General features: G+C 46.6%; 1 protein-coding gene across 1 annotated transcript in view; it reads right to left on the bottom strand.

The window, feature by feature from the left end:
- The window catches only part of CLMN (calmin), a 77818-nt gene extending 65236 nt beyond the window's left edge, over window positions 1-12582 (bottom strand). The window contains exon 1 of the mRNA XM_049828779.1: window positions 12420-12582. Within this exon, the coding sequence (XP_049684736.1) occupies window positions 12420-12501 (82 nt within the window). The 5' untranslated portion in view covers window positions 12502-12582. The remainder of the gene's footprint in view (window positions 1-12419) is intronic.
- Window positions 12583-16607: the final 4025 nt, after the last annotated feature.

The raw sequence follows: 16607 nt of genomic DNA on the forward strand, positions 1-16607 counted from the left end.
AGCAATGGATCAGCTCCTACGCACATGCTGATTGCAAGTCGGTGCCCGTGTGCAGTGGGGAGGTCCTGCCCAGGGAAGACTCGAGGCTATTTCAGCAGTTACCAGGTCTCAGCACTTCTCATGCTCTAGTGGGAGGAAGACTGAGAAACAGGGGGGAAAGGGCTCAGCAAAGCACCTGTCATCTATTTATTCCTTTATGTATTAATAACTCATCTCTAAGAATCATGAGACTAAATAGCAATGCTTTCCTCTGCTCATGCCATGAAGGCAAGCCTAGATGGAGATCACCAGACAAACCGAAGAGCTTGAGAAACTGGGAAAAGAAAACAAAGAAGAAAAGGAGTCTTCCAGGAGCAGGTCAGAATGGCTTATTTATCAAGCTGTAACTCTGCGAGACACCGGCTTCAGCTGGCTTTAAGTCAAGGCAGTTTACGCTCTAAGGTATCGCAGAGCCTCCATTATAAACCACAATTCAAGGTGAGGCAGTTAATTGCCTCATCCCTCTATGACCTTTGCAGTAAGGAAAAAACAGAATCTGATTGCTCTCCTGTTTCTGATTTTGTTTCTTTTAACTCTCTGACTTCGTTCTCTTTCAGAACATATCCTTATAATCATCCAGGGCAGACAGACAGCTTTAGGTAGATATCTACATTCATTCAAGACAAATATGTCTGATCCGTGCCCTAAGCAACCTCTCCCTTGGTCTTCCGCTCTGCCCCACCGAGCTCTTTCAGACCCATGCACAAAGGAGACAGGGTTTCAGGACAGTGGATATAGCACTGCTCTCTGTTAAAATAACATCTAGATGATTCTGAGCACTGAACTGAAGAGCATGATTTGACAGCAGGTTCAGGCTGGGATAAAATTTAATCTGATTCATTTATGCATGCAAACGGGAAGCTTTTATTAGCATACATTCCTCAAAGAAAACAAATTACAGTTCCTGGAGATGTTCGTTGTGAATTACCCTCTTCCAGCTTCCAGTAGCAAGTTTTCTTCTTTCCCAAGCTCCACTTTATCTCCTTTCTAGCAACACATACTCAAACCAAAGCAAACAAAACTCCTGGAACAAACTCGGCGAACTGAAAACACAGTAAGAAGAGGCAGAGGGAGCACAGCTGATTTGGATCTTGACTGAGGTAATACCAAAGCACTTGGAGAAAAAAAAGGTTTTACCTGAAGATGATGAATAGTAACTCAAAGGTGATCAACATGAGACTTCAAAAAATACACCTTCACAAATAGGGAGAAGTAAAAGAAAACAGGTTGATTCCATTCCACAAGCATTTTGTTCTTCTTGCATTAAACAAACCCTAAGCCAAGCCAAAATGAAATCTGATTGCATTTGGCTAACCTTCACACCAACTGGTGTGCACTGGAGAGAACACCACCAAGCACAAGCAAACGCAGAAGGAAACCACCAGCCACCAAACACGGGAACACCACATGCTAGGATGAAAGAGGCGTTTGTAGCTTCATGTAAGTTACCAAGTTGTAAACGTTTATGATAGAGAAGGCAGCATATATGTATTACAGTTCATGTGAATTGTTAGATGACACTGTTAGCTTTTGCTGTCGGATGGCAAAGGAGAGAAAAAGAAGGTGCGAGGAGAGGAATTTGGTCAGGTAGTTACAATGGTCACCTTGAACAGAGAATACCAAGGTTCAAGGCCTGCCCCACCAAAACTTTCCATGTTCACACAGAGAGAAATACATCATTAGGCTGTCTGGATAACTTTGAAATAAATCCTCTAGCTTTCATGTGCCTTTGATCCCCAACCCTAACATAAGGGTGTCATCTAGAGAAATACATCAAAAACATGAAACACTCAAATACTAAAAAACAGAAATAAATCCCTGCTAGAATGTATTAAGAATATATTTCAATTTTAGTCAAGACAAATGCAAAGCAGTGGGAAAGAAAGCCTATGGGCATCAAAATTATCTCAGTACCAGAACTCAAGCTTGGACCCTCTCTGCAAAAACACAGTTATTAAATGCTACTTCAACATCCCTGACAGCCCCATCGTTCTGTAAGGATGCAGTGTGCAAGAACACACACACGTAGCAGGACCAGCAAGCCAAAATGAAGTGGGCAGCCCATGCCAATCTTTTTGCCATGTGGACATCATGTTAGCACATTAAGCTGTGTTTTTCCATGCAGCTCCTGTGCTTAGGCTCCAAAACTGATCATTAGTGTGATAAATGAAATGAGTGGAAACTTTGGCTCGAAGAGCCCAAACTGCAGCAGCTCTGCAGTCAGTCACTCCTCCTGATTTTTGGTTCATTAGTGAAACGAGAATATAAGAGGTCAAGTGAACATTCAGTTCATAATTAAGTGCCTGAATGACGAAGCTGTCTACTGGCTTGAGTGACACAACATAGGGGTCTCATCTGAGCTTGCTGTAGGCATCCAGACCACCTCTGCAACTGGCTTTTGTAATCGGTCTCAGCATAAAAGCAAAGGACTCAATATGCACGAAAAAAAATGGGATCCTGCATGAAAAAACCCCTGCTCTAGAGCCATCTGCGGGATAGGTAATGAAACAGTGTTTAGACCTCCCCCCAAAGGAAGTGGGGGACTTGAAAGGTACCCAGGATCTGACCGGTTGAAACAAAATCCAAATATGACTTGTTGCATTAATTAGTTTACAAACAGTCTTGAGAGACAGATGGATATCAGCTTTCCAGACCTCCCCAGCTCCATCTGGATCCCTCAGTACCTGAGGATGGTCCCTCTTGGTGACCTTCGTCCAGGCCTGGATGGAAAGCACGCGCTGCCCTTCTCCTGCAGACACAGGCTACCATCACCAGGGTCACAACCGCTTCCTGACTTCACAGTAGTGACACTGGTGCGACCTCCGCATTCTTTAATTAAAATAAACTCATGATGAGTGATACTGTCAACGGCAGCATTACAGACAAAGGATTTTATAGTGTCCCTTAGCTCCACTAGCAACCAAAACATGGTGCTTCCTCTTGATACACACAGTTTTTGAAGACAATTAAATCTCCTATCTTCTTTGATCCTTCTGATAAACACACAACTTTTTAAAGTTTTGAAAGGCCAACACTGAATACATCAAAAAGACCATCTACCTTCAAAAGAAGAAACGCAGCTTAGCCAGCAAAAATTCATACTCTGACTACTTTCAGTCAAGGTCAGTAATCATACTAACTTCTGGAAGAAGGCTAACCACAAGTACTTTTTAACCAACATTAGGACCCTTAACAACTTTTTTCTTTATAATGGGCAGAAATCAAAAAACTCATGCAAGAGTCCCTATAACTTCAAATCACACCTTGTCCTGTATCCAGGGAGATCTTTAAAAAAAAAAAAAAAAAAGGACAAAGAAACCCTGAGAGTAACAGGAACTAAATGTTGTTCAGTGGCATTAATCATAAGGGCTGGGAAGTCCCCTACCCGGCATGGAACCTGAGAACAAGGACAGGGGCTGAATGCTTCCCACTCTGAACTGTAAGTGCTGGAATCGCTCAGGATTTGTACCAGAAACAGGCCTACTGAGTACCTCGTCAAGAAGGGAAACTCAGGGGGAATTTTGTCTCTGAAAGCTCATCTTCTCATTTGAGTAGGATTTTTATGATTCACCAATTTAAAGTATCACATGAAGGTGCTGGCCGCAGTCCCTCCTGCGCTGTCATTAGGTTTCTGAGGACCACGCTCTTCCCCATTTGCCCACTCCTGTTTGCCCCAGATCGATTTGTGTTTCTTTCCTTATATATCCCAGACAGCATTTCTGAAGCTGACATTTCATACTCTGTTATTTATAAATACTATACTAAGTTGTAACTGCAGTTTGTGTTCATCATGAACATCAGTAAGAGCCAGAGAGCTTTAACCACATGTCCAGACACAGTCATATGAAGGATCAGTTTTTAACAGTTATCTTCGTTGGCATTGCTTTAATTTGTCACGGTGCCAGGACTCTCTCGCCCTTCCCATTTTTCACTGAGCCAAGAGAAGCATAATCAGCCCTTAATTGCGAACTACACCGACTGCATATACAAAACACCTATTGATATACATTAGGGGGTTCTTTACAAAGACTAAAACAAAATGTCAAAGTACTTCTATCTGACCATTAATGCACAACAGAAAGACAGCCCGTGCACGTAACCAGTCCCTGTGCTTTGGCAGCAATTCAGAGCTTCAGCTGGAGTCCCGTGAAATGGACAGTTCAGGCTGCGATATGGCTTTCACAACATACGAATAATGCACGGCCACCTGATCATCGAGCGGTTTATTGTACTGTTACTTGGGTTTCTTGAAGAAAATGTAGGAAAAACAGGCTGGAAGAATAAAAATGTAGGTTACCATAAGCACTTGACAGTTAGAAGGCAATACCAAGATTAGTGCATGAGAGACCTTTCACAGGTCTCAGAAGTGCTAACAAGTGAATTATTCTGAGGGACAGGTCCAAAACACTAAGACCCCCCCCATGTTACCACTGACAGTGATGGTAAGCTGGGGGGGGGGAGGGAGAAGATGCATGTAGGCAGTTTATTTGAAGTTCATTTTCTCCCCTGTAAATACCTTCTTCCTGGTGCAACAAACAAAATGCTTTCTTTTAAGGGCTCTTTGTTAACTTGGAGACTGCAACTGCTGAGCCACTGTGAACAAGAGCTGCTTCAGAGAGCTTCAGTCCCTCTCAGGGACAATCCTAGGTGCAAAACCTAAATCTGAGCTTCCATTAAGTCTGGCTAAAACGTGGAGCACCCGCCCTGGGCGTCCCAGTATAAGAACAGGAGCACCATGGCATGCACCCTGATGGAGGTTAATTACACACTCAAGACTCGTTTCACAACCGGTTAACTGCAAGAGTCTTCAACCTGACCCAAATGCAAAACAGAAGACTACGAAGTCCGGCTACCTAGAAAGCCACAAACCCACCAGTACAGACAAGCAGAATATGATTTACTACCTTCAGACAAAATTTGGTCTTCTACTTAAAATCTCTGTCACATGAAGGCCCTGGTGACATAATCTGATCTGGCTGGGCCATTTCATGGGTATGGGTAGAGCATCCTTGACTTTAGCAGGGCTCTGGATGGACTCAGACGTATGGAGCATCACCGGAGTGAGTAAAGGAGCACCGCAGCCTGCGGGACCTGCATTGCAGGGCTGGGGTCTGGCTGGCATGTAAATCTAAACACACCACTGAACAGACATGCTTCCTGGTAACGGACACTGCGCAAGAGCAGAGGCTTCTTTGTCCAGCTTGGGACTTCACGAAATGCACTCATCCCCAGTCTTAATTAGGATAGGATGAAGATCCAAAGGGATACATGCATTAAAGACAGCAAGGACTGGCATATAAATATTTCTACTTGAAATTAATCCTGTGGCACCTATCTAGTTCACATTTATTTTGTAAACAACTAGAATTACACTACTGAAAGAGAAAGACTTAAAAATCACCATAATGAAGCAGATCAACAACACTGGTCAGGAAAGGTCTCATTTCTAACTACCAGCAGTTAAAGATGCTAACATAAAAAGTATAAAAAACAGGGTAACTTGCTGTTCATAGCTTCACTGGATCTGAATTACACCAGTACATATCAGGAGTAGCTTTAAAGATACTACAGCATAAAATATGTTTTTATAGATGTCTGAATTAGTGCAAAATAATTAACAGAATCCTTCAAAGTATTACACTATTTCAACAATTGTGTTTTGAATCATGCCATTAAATTAAGTAATGGGCATAGAGATAAGAGTTATCTTTTATGTGGTTTTGATAGCATCTTTTCAGATTCAGTTGGATTTCTGGTTTTAAAAAGATATCCTCTCTGCTTGCAGGTTACATGTCCACAGGCATTCACTCTGTAGACATCCAGGTTGTTGCTATTACGAGCTTCTTTAGAAGACGCCGATTTAAACTTGTGTTTGTGGCTATAGAGCCTCAAACTACAGCTAAAATACAGCTCAGCTGTTTGCACAGAAATGTGCAGCAATTATAATGAAGTAAAATCCATCCTGCAATCCTCCACCTACAGTCCCTGTATTTAACTGGTTGGGGAGAGATAAAAATAGAACAGCAGGTAAAGAGACATGTAGAAAAAGACACTTATTTCTTAAAACATGCTGCGATGCCCTTCACCACCCCAGCACTGACACAGATGTGACTGCTTATCTGGTAATTTCTTCTCCTGAATACATAATTTCGACAATATTTTTCACTTCTACATGACAAGACAGATAACATTTGGCTCTTCCCCTTTAGACGTATGCCCTTAACAATCACTCTGCAACAACAGTAAGTTCAAACAGCTTAGGACATAAACAAAGTTTAAATGGACACGGGCAAGCCAAAATGCCCAAGGTTGCTTCTTCTAGTCCAATAGAAAGCTGGCTTTAAAACAGAAAAAGGAAAACAAGTCATCCCTTTGTAATATTTTCAAAGTAAATGCTACGCATACTTCAGGATGCAAGTGCCATAACCTTGAAATTGTCTTTAGGAGAAAGAAAATTGTTTGAATTTCTGTCCAAGCTGAGCGGACAAAACAAGAAACAAGCAGGAGAAACTATGAGAGGTACATTATATTTTTCAACTGGCACTAGTTTTAACACAATGTTTCGAAGACTGTCATTTTTAAACTAATGCCATTCAACTTCAGGGAAGTGATATGGTCTGAGCTGTCACCAGCTCTACTGACACTGAGGCTGGTCAGTGCTTGAAAAACAGCTCACCAAGGAAAGATGGAGAAGGCGATGTTGGCCAGTGACAGCAGATCAGCCCCATGCCTCGAGTCAAGTCCATGTTTGGACACCAAACACAAACAGTCTCTCTCACAATGAAGTGTTAATACACAGGTGTAAGAGTTCATTTGACTGCGGAGCTACTGGGCATGATTTGAATCTGGTGTAATTTCATCCATGCAAAGGGACCGAGAGCCCAGACTTCTAATTTGTTAGAGAAATTAGGCACTGACCTTGTTAAAACTGCATGCTGAAACATGCAATCTGTACCTTGCCTTACCTCTCACCGCTCCTTTATTTCACTGCCAGGGTTTCCTATGTCTGGAGCAGGTAAGTCTTCCTTCCATTGCTAACAAATACTGTCAGGTATGAGAGCTCCCTTACAAAGACCATCCCCACCAGAAGACTTCATGTTTCCAGCATGATCTTTGGTTTCTTATACCTGGATCTGAACCTTTATTTTGGGGGTTCACATTTGTAACGCTCAGACCTATTCAACTTTACTTTTATATATAATAGGATCACTTTGTGGCTCCACAGGGCTTTATCTAAGGTTCTCCAGGCAATTTAATCTTTCCAAATCTACAAAGAGCTCCACTGAAATGAACATGTCTACAGGCAGAATGAAATCCTGCTGATTATGGCGACAAGCTATGGAAGAGTTAAAGTAATGAACAGTTATAGCACCTTACTGCTGTCAGAATGAATGGATACATTAAAAAAAGTTTCCTTCTATTTGTAAAATTTCCATGTGTTCAAAAGGCATGTCAAACTACAGCAAACAGGTTGAATGCTGCTGTATCTTGTGATTAAAAAAAAAAAAATGATTACTCTCTGTAGTTAAGTGCAAAAAGTCGTAAGAATTATGCTTCATGCATAAATGGATAAACAAAAATACAGAGAGAAACATTTTCAAGACTGACTATAGCACCTGCTTTTGGTTGTCCGTCAGAGATGCCTAAGCCCCACAAAGTAAAGACATGTAAATACTCTCACTGCCAGAGTTAAGCATCTGTATTACCTCTTATGACATAGGCTTCAGGACCCGCTACCTCAAAGGAAGCCGAGGTTCATGTCAGTGACAACTAGAGTTACTGCTGTCCAAAGCTTATAAAATCCAGATCTTAAGGATCCAAATGGGAAGACATGCAAAATCAGAGAGCACTGGGAGTTTACAACCGAGTGATTCACGCAAAGCTACAAGCTAGGGCAAGGACAGGGAACCAATGGGGCCGGTATTGTTCAGTTTATTTCTTCCAGCCCATCACCACTTCTGGGCTTTTTTTGTTATTTCCGACAACACTACAATATATTCCTGCGTAACCCTCCAAATGTGTTCGAAGGCCATGCAACCCTCAGCAGAGCAAGCCTGAGACTCAGGAAAGTATTTAAATCTACTGAAATCAAGGAATAAACATCTGTGGATTTCTGTGGATTCTGGATCAAACCCTGAGTGAGTAGCAAAATGATGAGTAGCTGGACTTCAGGCTCCTTGTCTAGTCCTCTCATAGAAGAATGGTAGAGTTCTACCATCCCAGCCCACATACTCTATTATAAATATACGAAATGAACATTCAAACCATTTTAAAATGGTGGTTAACAGCACTTGTTTGCCAGAGATGGACAAAACATATGACTCCACAAGTATTCATCTCCACATATTTAATTCCAAGGAACGTGAGGAAATATACGTACTACTAAATACACATTCGGGCTATTGCAAAGCACAGGACCAAAACATGGTCTAAAAGAGAATAATTCCTACTGAGGATGTTGCCTCTTTCTATTGAATGCAATTCACCACACAAGGGAGTATATTTTTGATGATCCTAAATCAAGCTTCCAGTAGGGAAGATTTAAAAATATTCTTGTGTTGTAACAAAATGTTCCCGCTGGTGTTATAATGAAAGAAAGAAAGAGAGAGAAAAAAAAAAAACATCTTCTGGCAGGAAATTAATTATTGAGCATTCCACTGCTTGATGATGCGCTCCTACATTCTGCGCAGGCTTTCCATTTTTCTCTTTCAGTATGTGGAGAAATTCACTATGGAGAATATACAAACAGAACAAAGAGAACATGAATATCAGTTTATTAAATGCATTTAGAAACTGAACAGACCTGGAGTGAGGAAGTTGGTTTGTGCATCACCACACCTTCTCCATCAGACTGTCACTTTTGCTTCTGTTCTCTGAAATTACCTCTGTTGAGAACGGAAGCAGCACGCCTGGCTTTTAGCATCACTTACCTGCAACAGCTTTGAACTATCCCTTTCTTCATTGAAAAAATAAAATGGAAAATCTCAGATCTTGACAGAAAGGGAAAATAAAAGCTCATCATCATATGCCTGTGTCTAAATATCCAGATGTAATTCCATTTTTAAAACCATCCTTTTTTTTCCCGTGTCCAGTCCATTTAGCAAATTTCACCCCTAGCTGTCAGTTTTAGTCTCCCTGTGAAAAAGCTGAAAACCCCACACATGCCATAATTTCACCCATCAGTTTCATGATAGAATATATAGTTCCTGAGGCTACTTCTGCACCCAGAACATGCACCTAGAACAACTCCTGAATTCAGTGGGATCATACCACTGCAAAAGCATCCCCGTGACAGCAGACACTTCCCAGTAACCAGTATCCTGGATCCTTCCTGGATGTGGAACTACCACACAAGAGAGGGAAGGTGCAACAGACTGAAACAGCATATGCCATCTTCAAATAGTGCTTTACGTCAGCAGTGCTCTATAGCTTAGCTAAGACATAATGAAGAACTTTTCAAGAGAAATGAATAATTTTAGCTTTTAAAAAGGGAGACAGAAAGGGTATGGAAAACTGCTACAGCAGATGGCTCTATGATGGCTGCAGAAACTTGAATACCAGCTAGGCTGCTCAGGTGCTAGTAGTACCGTTTCTCATGGTCATCACCACTTGGGCTCATCTCCTTTGGCTCTTCCGTCGGCTGCTGGGCAGGATGGCTCGGGCACAGCACGACAGTAACGCCTCTATCTGCCTTCCAGACCTGAAAGACCTCATTATCTGGCTGGCTCCGTGCATCAGCAGAAGTCTCCATCTCTGCACGCAGACACGCCAGTGTTTTCACATGTTGTTCATATCTGCAAGCATTTAGCTGCTGCCTCCCGTCCTCTCCTCGCAACATACTCCCTCTTGGGTCTATGTTCATATTGTTGGACCCCCAGAGACCAGGAAGCACGTTCACACTTGTAAAACGTCCCGTTGAAAAGAAGCATTCTGGAGTAAGACAAACCATCAACTTCGTAACACCTGCCCTAAACACAGCTGGTCTTGCAAGAGAGCGCTGCGGGAGCAGGAGATGCAGCAGCAGACGGGGACCCTCAGCACCCGAGGTCCTTCGTGGGGCCCTGAGCAGCGGGGCCCTGCAGGAGCTCTGCTGGTGCTGCTGGAAACTCTGCATCATCCTCAGCTAGTTTCTCATCCTAGACTCGTGACTTTCTAGCACATCAAAACTGTTATTGATTCTGCAGCTAACAGACACTGATACTAGTGGTGATTCAGATCGCATTGTTTTGAGAGGAGAGCATGAATTTTGAATTATAAAGCAGGAGCAAGTTTAATTACTACATATGAACGCAGCGCGTATGCTGCCATTTTACAAGAAACTACCCTGAAGAGAAGCACCATGCTTTGCCACTGAGCTCCTGAGTGACAAAAATCACACCCTCCCGAGTATCAGACTCACCATCTGTAATATGTTTTTCAACTCTAGAAGATAATGTGAGAACTAAGTGTTACAAATCATATATACTGTAAGTGATAGATATTCTCACTTGCTTTGGAGCAGCACCTTAGAACAAATGCCTCTTCTCCCCTGTAAGAGCCCACACAGGGCATAAAACTTCTTAAACCCCTGTTCAGTTGTGCAAGCGAGGTGACAACTAATATACCTCTCAAAATTCCTCTTGTATGGTAAGAAGGGAACAGGAGGTTTTTTTCATGAACATAATGTTATTCAAAGGAATTTGCCCTGTAGGATGACATTCTCCTACAGGACTATAAGAATTTTAGAGAAGGCTGCGTGCATCTGTATAAATGCATTTTAAGTGCCAGAAAGGGAAATGAGTTTAACTCCTTCTTACACAAATGACTGAGAGGCAAAGCCAAAAATATATTACTCTTTTTAAGAACAGATTTCTTTTCTATTCCTTCTCAAAAAATACCCATGAATTAAGGATTAAGCCTGGTTTAATTGCTACAGTTTTGAGCACCAAGAGATCAGAGGCAGGCCATCCGTGCTAACACACAGACTCAAAAGAGACGGAGACAGGAGTCAGAAATGTAGAATTACGCTGTAATGAGAGACTGTCAAAACCCAAGGGGAGTTCAGCCTGGAATCGACAGCCCTGGCTGCACTCAAAATCTGAATTTCAGAGGTTATGACGATGCGGGTCAAAATGTTGTGGAGTGACCCCATCAGCAGTTAAGTGATAACTAATACAACATCAGAGCTGAAAGAACGGCTAATTTGAGTCTCTTTTCTGATAAATTATACATCTTCTATAATCAAGCCAAACCAAAACTCATTTCCAGCAACTGCACTGCCTCTGCCAGTAGACAGTGCCTTAATATCATTATGCATAAACAGGAAGAGATAATGACCTATAATTCAAGTCTATTATTTCTATGGAACACGAAGATACATGGCAGTATAATGTCAGCTGTGGATTAAGACTGGTGTGTTACATTAAACAAATCGTTCTCCCATAAACCACTGCTGCTGCCGCTTCTTTCATCGATTCTCGCTGTCCTTGCCAATCGCGAGGAGTTAGCCGGTGAGGGGCAAACGTAACTTTGGAGGAACTACTACGCAGACACCGAACTACACTCCAACCTAGATACTTGCACCCCTTCCGCCAGCACAGCCTGTGGCAGAACAGGAGACCACCTCGTAGTGGATTTACCCGGAGGGCTCTGCCCGCGTTCATTCCACAGTGGCTCATGAGAAGGCACGCCGAGTTGAGCACGCCGATAGCCACCGGCTTCCCTTCAGACCGCGCCGACAGGGACCCAGAGCCGCCCCCGCCTGCGGCCGAGCGCTCCCTCCCTCCGGACCTCCTCGGGGTCGGAGCGGCCGGGCGGGCTCTGCCCCCCTTGGCCAGGCTCCGGGGGGGGGGAACGAAAGGCGGGAGCTCCCGTTACCCGCCGCGGCAGGGCGAGCCCCGGCACCGCGAGCCCCGCGCCGCCCGGCCAGCCAGCGAGGTCCCCCCGGGAGGGACCGAGGTGAGCCGGAGCCCGCAGCCCCCCTCCCCGACGCCCTCGGGAGGAGGCTGCGGGTGGCAGTGGGTCCCCCCGGGGCGGGTCCGGGGCTGCGCCGGCCCCCCCCCCGCCGCAGCATCCCCGGCGCCCGCGGAGCCCCCGCGCCCCGTCCCCGCCGCGGGGCCCGGCGCCGGGGCTCTCGGCGGGCCCGGCGCCGCGCTCGGGGGAAACTTTGGCCCCGCCGCCGTCCTCCTCCGGCCCCGCACCCGCACCGCCCCCGCTTCGGGGAGCCGGGGGAGCCCGCGGCGGGCGGCCCGGGAGGGGGGGGGGGGGGAAAGCCCGCGGGAGCCCCGCGCCGGGGCACGGGGAGAGGCGGGGAGGCAGGACCGGCACCGGGAGAAGGAGAGGAAGGGGAGCGGGGCGGCGCGGGGGCGGAGGGAGGGGTTTCTCCGGGGGTGTTGGTTTACCTTGGAGGTTCTGCACTCGGATGTCGCTGATGTGCCCGATGAGCTCCTCGCGCTGGAACCAGTCCCACTCCTGCCCGGCCATGGGGACGCGGGGCCGGGCGGGGGGGGCGGCGGGAGCCGGCGGCACCGGCACCGCCACCGCCGCCTTCACCGGCACCGACGGCGGGCGCGGGGCGGGGGGGGCGGCCCCTCACCGCGCCGCGCCGCGCCCCGCCCCGCGGCCCTCCCCTCCCGCCCGCCCGCCTCCCTCCGCCCGGCCCGGGGCGGCGGAGCGCTGGCGCGCAGCGGGGCGGAGCGGGGCCGGGGTCCGGCCGTGCCCCCCGCTGCCGCCCCCTTCCTCCCCTCGCCAGCGGCGGCGGGGCTCCCGCATCGCCTCCCCGCCGAGCGGCGTGGGCGGCAGCGCGCCCCCCCGCCCCGGCCGCCCCCTCGGGCGCAGGCGGCCCCGGCCCCGGCCCCGGCGCGGCGGAGCCCCCCGCCGCCCCCGGCCCGGCGTCGCGCTGCCCCCGGACGGGGCGCCTGCCCCGCCGCCCCTGGCCCCATCCCGCTCGAGAGCGGCCTGTTGGCACTCTAAATAAATACGGGTTTTCCTGCTGAGGCAGCAGGGGGGCCGCGAACAATACCGAGCTCTCTCGCCCGCTTTCTCTTGCTGTGCCTGGGGACGAGAGAAGGGTCGTCCCCCGGAATAAATGTCACGCGTCCGAGGCAGGAATGGAAGTAGGAACGGCAGAGGGGTTTTCCTCGTGGAGCTGAAATAAGCGCCACTATAAAAGTACTAATACGCTGTTCGCACACTCGTTTAGCCTGCTCCTGCTAGTCTGTTGTTTAGGCTGTCAGATTTCCTTTGTGGTGAATTTTCACATCAAACATCTTCTTTTACAGCATTCTGCGTCAAAATTGGACAGTAATTGTTAATCGAGGCTCTTCAGTATCACTGAGATCAGTCCTCTACAAACTCGGTGAACAGCATGAGCATTTCCTTTACGACCAAGGCATCTCATCACGATATACCACAATTTGTAATTTTGTGCCTGTTTTCTGTTCAAAACATGAAGCCTGTATAATGTAAACAGCAAATTTTGACACGATCCAGTCAGACTAGTATAGCATCATTAGTTAGACTAGCAAAACACACAGGCCAAGATCTACAAAGTTAAATATAAACAAACTGGGATCTAGAGATTGTGGTTCTTTCAAGTTGGAAGTGTTTATGTGATCCCAAGTAAGCGCTTACTCCACACAACCAGTTGTTTCACTCAGCTCAGGAATGCGGTGCTCTTCCCACAGCCCACTCTGGTGATTTCTCTCTTACAACTCAAAAGCAGATGGAGATGGTAAGAAGGCAAAGTCATCCATAAAGGATCTAATAGGTGAACTCATCACAGCTGTAACACGCACCAGTCAACTATCCCAAAATCTGGTCTCCAAGAGTCCGGGATGGTCTTTGGCTTTATTAGTGTTTACATACCAAGGTTCAAAAGTTTTGCGCAAACATAAGGACAGCTGAATGCCAGGCCGAAGTGTTTATAAACCTGAATGCAAGGAGCAGAAGAAACATCTTGTGAGAAGGAAGACGCCTCTGAATTCAGCCAGCTTCACACAATTCGCAGTGCCAGGTTTTGACTTCATTTGCCCTCAGAGGACCTGTTTTTTCCAGGAGGTATCCAAGAGGGCTGAATACATACTGCATTTAGAGGTGGAGCTGGAGACTGAGCCGGTGTGGCTGTGGGAGAAGGAGGTGAATGACTTCACAGCGTCACTGGAATACTGTCCGCCTGGGGTGGCTGGAGGTCCCTAGCCTGTGCTGCTGCTGGAAGCAGGACCACCGCCAACGAGGGATGGGGACAGCTGAGGCTTTGTCTCATCATGTGTGGGCAGCCTCCAGGGGCTGGGGTTTTCTGAGCTCTCTAGATAGCCTGTCCCACTCTGCACTGGCCTGCTCGTGAGACCTCCCAGTGGCCGCTTGCTATAGTCCGTATGCCAGCTGGAGAAGGGGAGTTGCTGTGAGGTGCACATAAATGAAGGAGGAAAAGTGAACCCGTCTGCAACCTACGGCAGCAGAATTGTAGAATCATTTAGGTTGGAAAGGACCTTTAAGATCATCAAGTCCAACCGTAAACCTCACCCTGCCAAGTCCACTGCTAAGCCATGTCCCTAAGTGCCACATCTACACGTCTTTTAAATACCTCCGAGGATGGTGACTCAACCACTTCCCTGGGCAGCCTGTTCCAATGCTTGACAACCCTTTCGGTGAAGAAATTTTTCCTAATATTCAATCTAAATCTCTCCTGGCACGACTTGAGGCCATTTCTTCTTGTCCAATCGCTTGTTACTCAGGAGAAGAGACCAACACCCCCTCACTAGCACCTGCTTTCAGGTAGTTGTAGAGAGCGAGAAGGTCTCCCCTCAGCCTCCTCTTCTCCAGACTAAACAGCCCCAGCTCCCTCAGCTGCTCCTCACGAGACTTGTGCTCCAGGCCCCCCACCAGCTTGGTCGCCCTTCCCTGGACACGCTCCAGCACCTCAATGTCTTTCCTGTATTGGGGGCCCAAAACTGAACACAGGACTCGAGGTGCGGCCTCACCAGTGCTGAGTACAATGGGACAATCACTTCCCTGCTCCTGCTGGCCACACTGTTTCTGATACTGAAGGTGGACACTGAGGTGCAGCAGAAGGAGCAACGGTCAGAGGAAGCAATTCAGCAACTCCTCGCTGCCAGCCCCACCTGACGTGTGATGTTACAGCTGTGATTCATTGCTCTCTGCACGTTTTTCTGGGGCTAATGACTGCCTTCACCCTGCTCCCTGTCCCTGTGCAAGAGTTGCCCAGCTCCGCTGTCAGGGTGGCTGAGGGTGCAGCCCCAGTGCCTCTGACATCTCTAGGCCTGCCAGGTAGCTGCCTTTGACCTGCACAGTCTGAATCTCAGGGTCAGATTGGGTTTAAGATGTTGTAAATGATTAACATTGTGGGCACAGGGAAGTTAAAACTTCCGCTTAGGGAGAGGAGAAAGGCGTTAAGCCTTTCTTACCTGGGAAAGCATCTGCTCTGTGCAACCCCAGCCTCTGAAGGAGAATGGCCCAGCAGAATGGCACTGGCTAGTGTGGTCCAGCAGGCAGTACGGGCTGGGACTGCCCACTGTTCCTGTGCCAATGGGAGGCAAGAGCATCAGCATCTCAGCCTGCCCTTCTCCTGCCGGTGAGTCAGGGGGGACCTCAGCTTGGCCGGGGGTCCAGACTCATCTGGCAGGTTTGGCCACTCCAGTTGCTAACCCAGCACATCAGTATAAGCTGCATCGACCTCATCGTAGGTTTATGTGCTCGGCCATGAGCTACTGTGAAGGAAAACTCTGCTCCAGTTTCACTTAGCAGGTGTGCAGCTCTGTCGAGGGAGGCAGCAGCTGTGTTGCCCGCGTTTGTCCATTGGAGACTTTCAGATGGCTCTTCAGCACCTTCCCCAAACCAACTTGGCAGTTAGCAGAAGCTCTCATAGGTAGAACCTCCTCTGAGATGGTTGTAAAAAAAACCTGCAATATATGCAGAACTAAGTGCTCCAAAATGAAAAGCTAAGCCTCTAAAATTGTAAGTTTGCTAAAAAAATGTGAGATCAAAAGGGGCATCCTTTATAAACATTTTTTTTGAAGTTTTTACATTCTTCCCTGCAACCATGTGGTCTATGAATCAGCTCAAGAAGAAAGTATGAAATCTGAGAGTCTCACATAAAGCCAGAACTCCAAACGTTATGTTACTTGTCATAAAATCTGTAAATGCTTGTGGGAAATTATCTGTGAAAATACTATATGCCTTCTAAGAAGTAACTGAGTAAAGAACTTATCTTAACCAAAACGTGATTTTAGGTTTTATTATTAAAGTTCACTTGCCTTTTGATGTTTAAGGACAATTCTATAACCGAAAAAGCCGGTTACGTTTAATTAAGTCCCTTGGCTCAGACTTGTTACTTAGGGCAACACTGTAAACACTTGGCAGAGACTCTGAACTATAATAACAGGTTTATTAAAAAAAGATTTTGGTCACATATGAGAAGGCAGGGAGTCTAATTGGAAGTTCATGGGGAACTTACCACTGTTCTACATCACCTTCATCTGTTTTCTTTTTACTGTATACAGAATAAAGATGTTTAAAACCTTTTAGTTTACCATCCTTTGCATATCTTACCTGTGAGTGATTTAATGAGT

The sequence above is a fragment of the Accipiter gentilis genome, chromosome 25, assembly GCF_929443795.1.
Source record: "Accipiter gentilis chromosome 25, bAccGen1.1, whole genome shotgun sequence".
NCBI classification, from domain to species: domain Eukaryota; kingdom Metazoa; phylum Chordata; class Aves; order Accipitriformes; family Accipitridae; genus Astur; species Astur gentilis.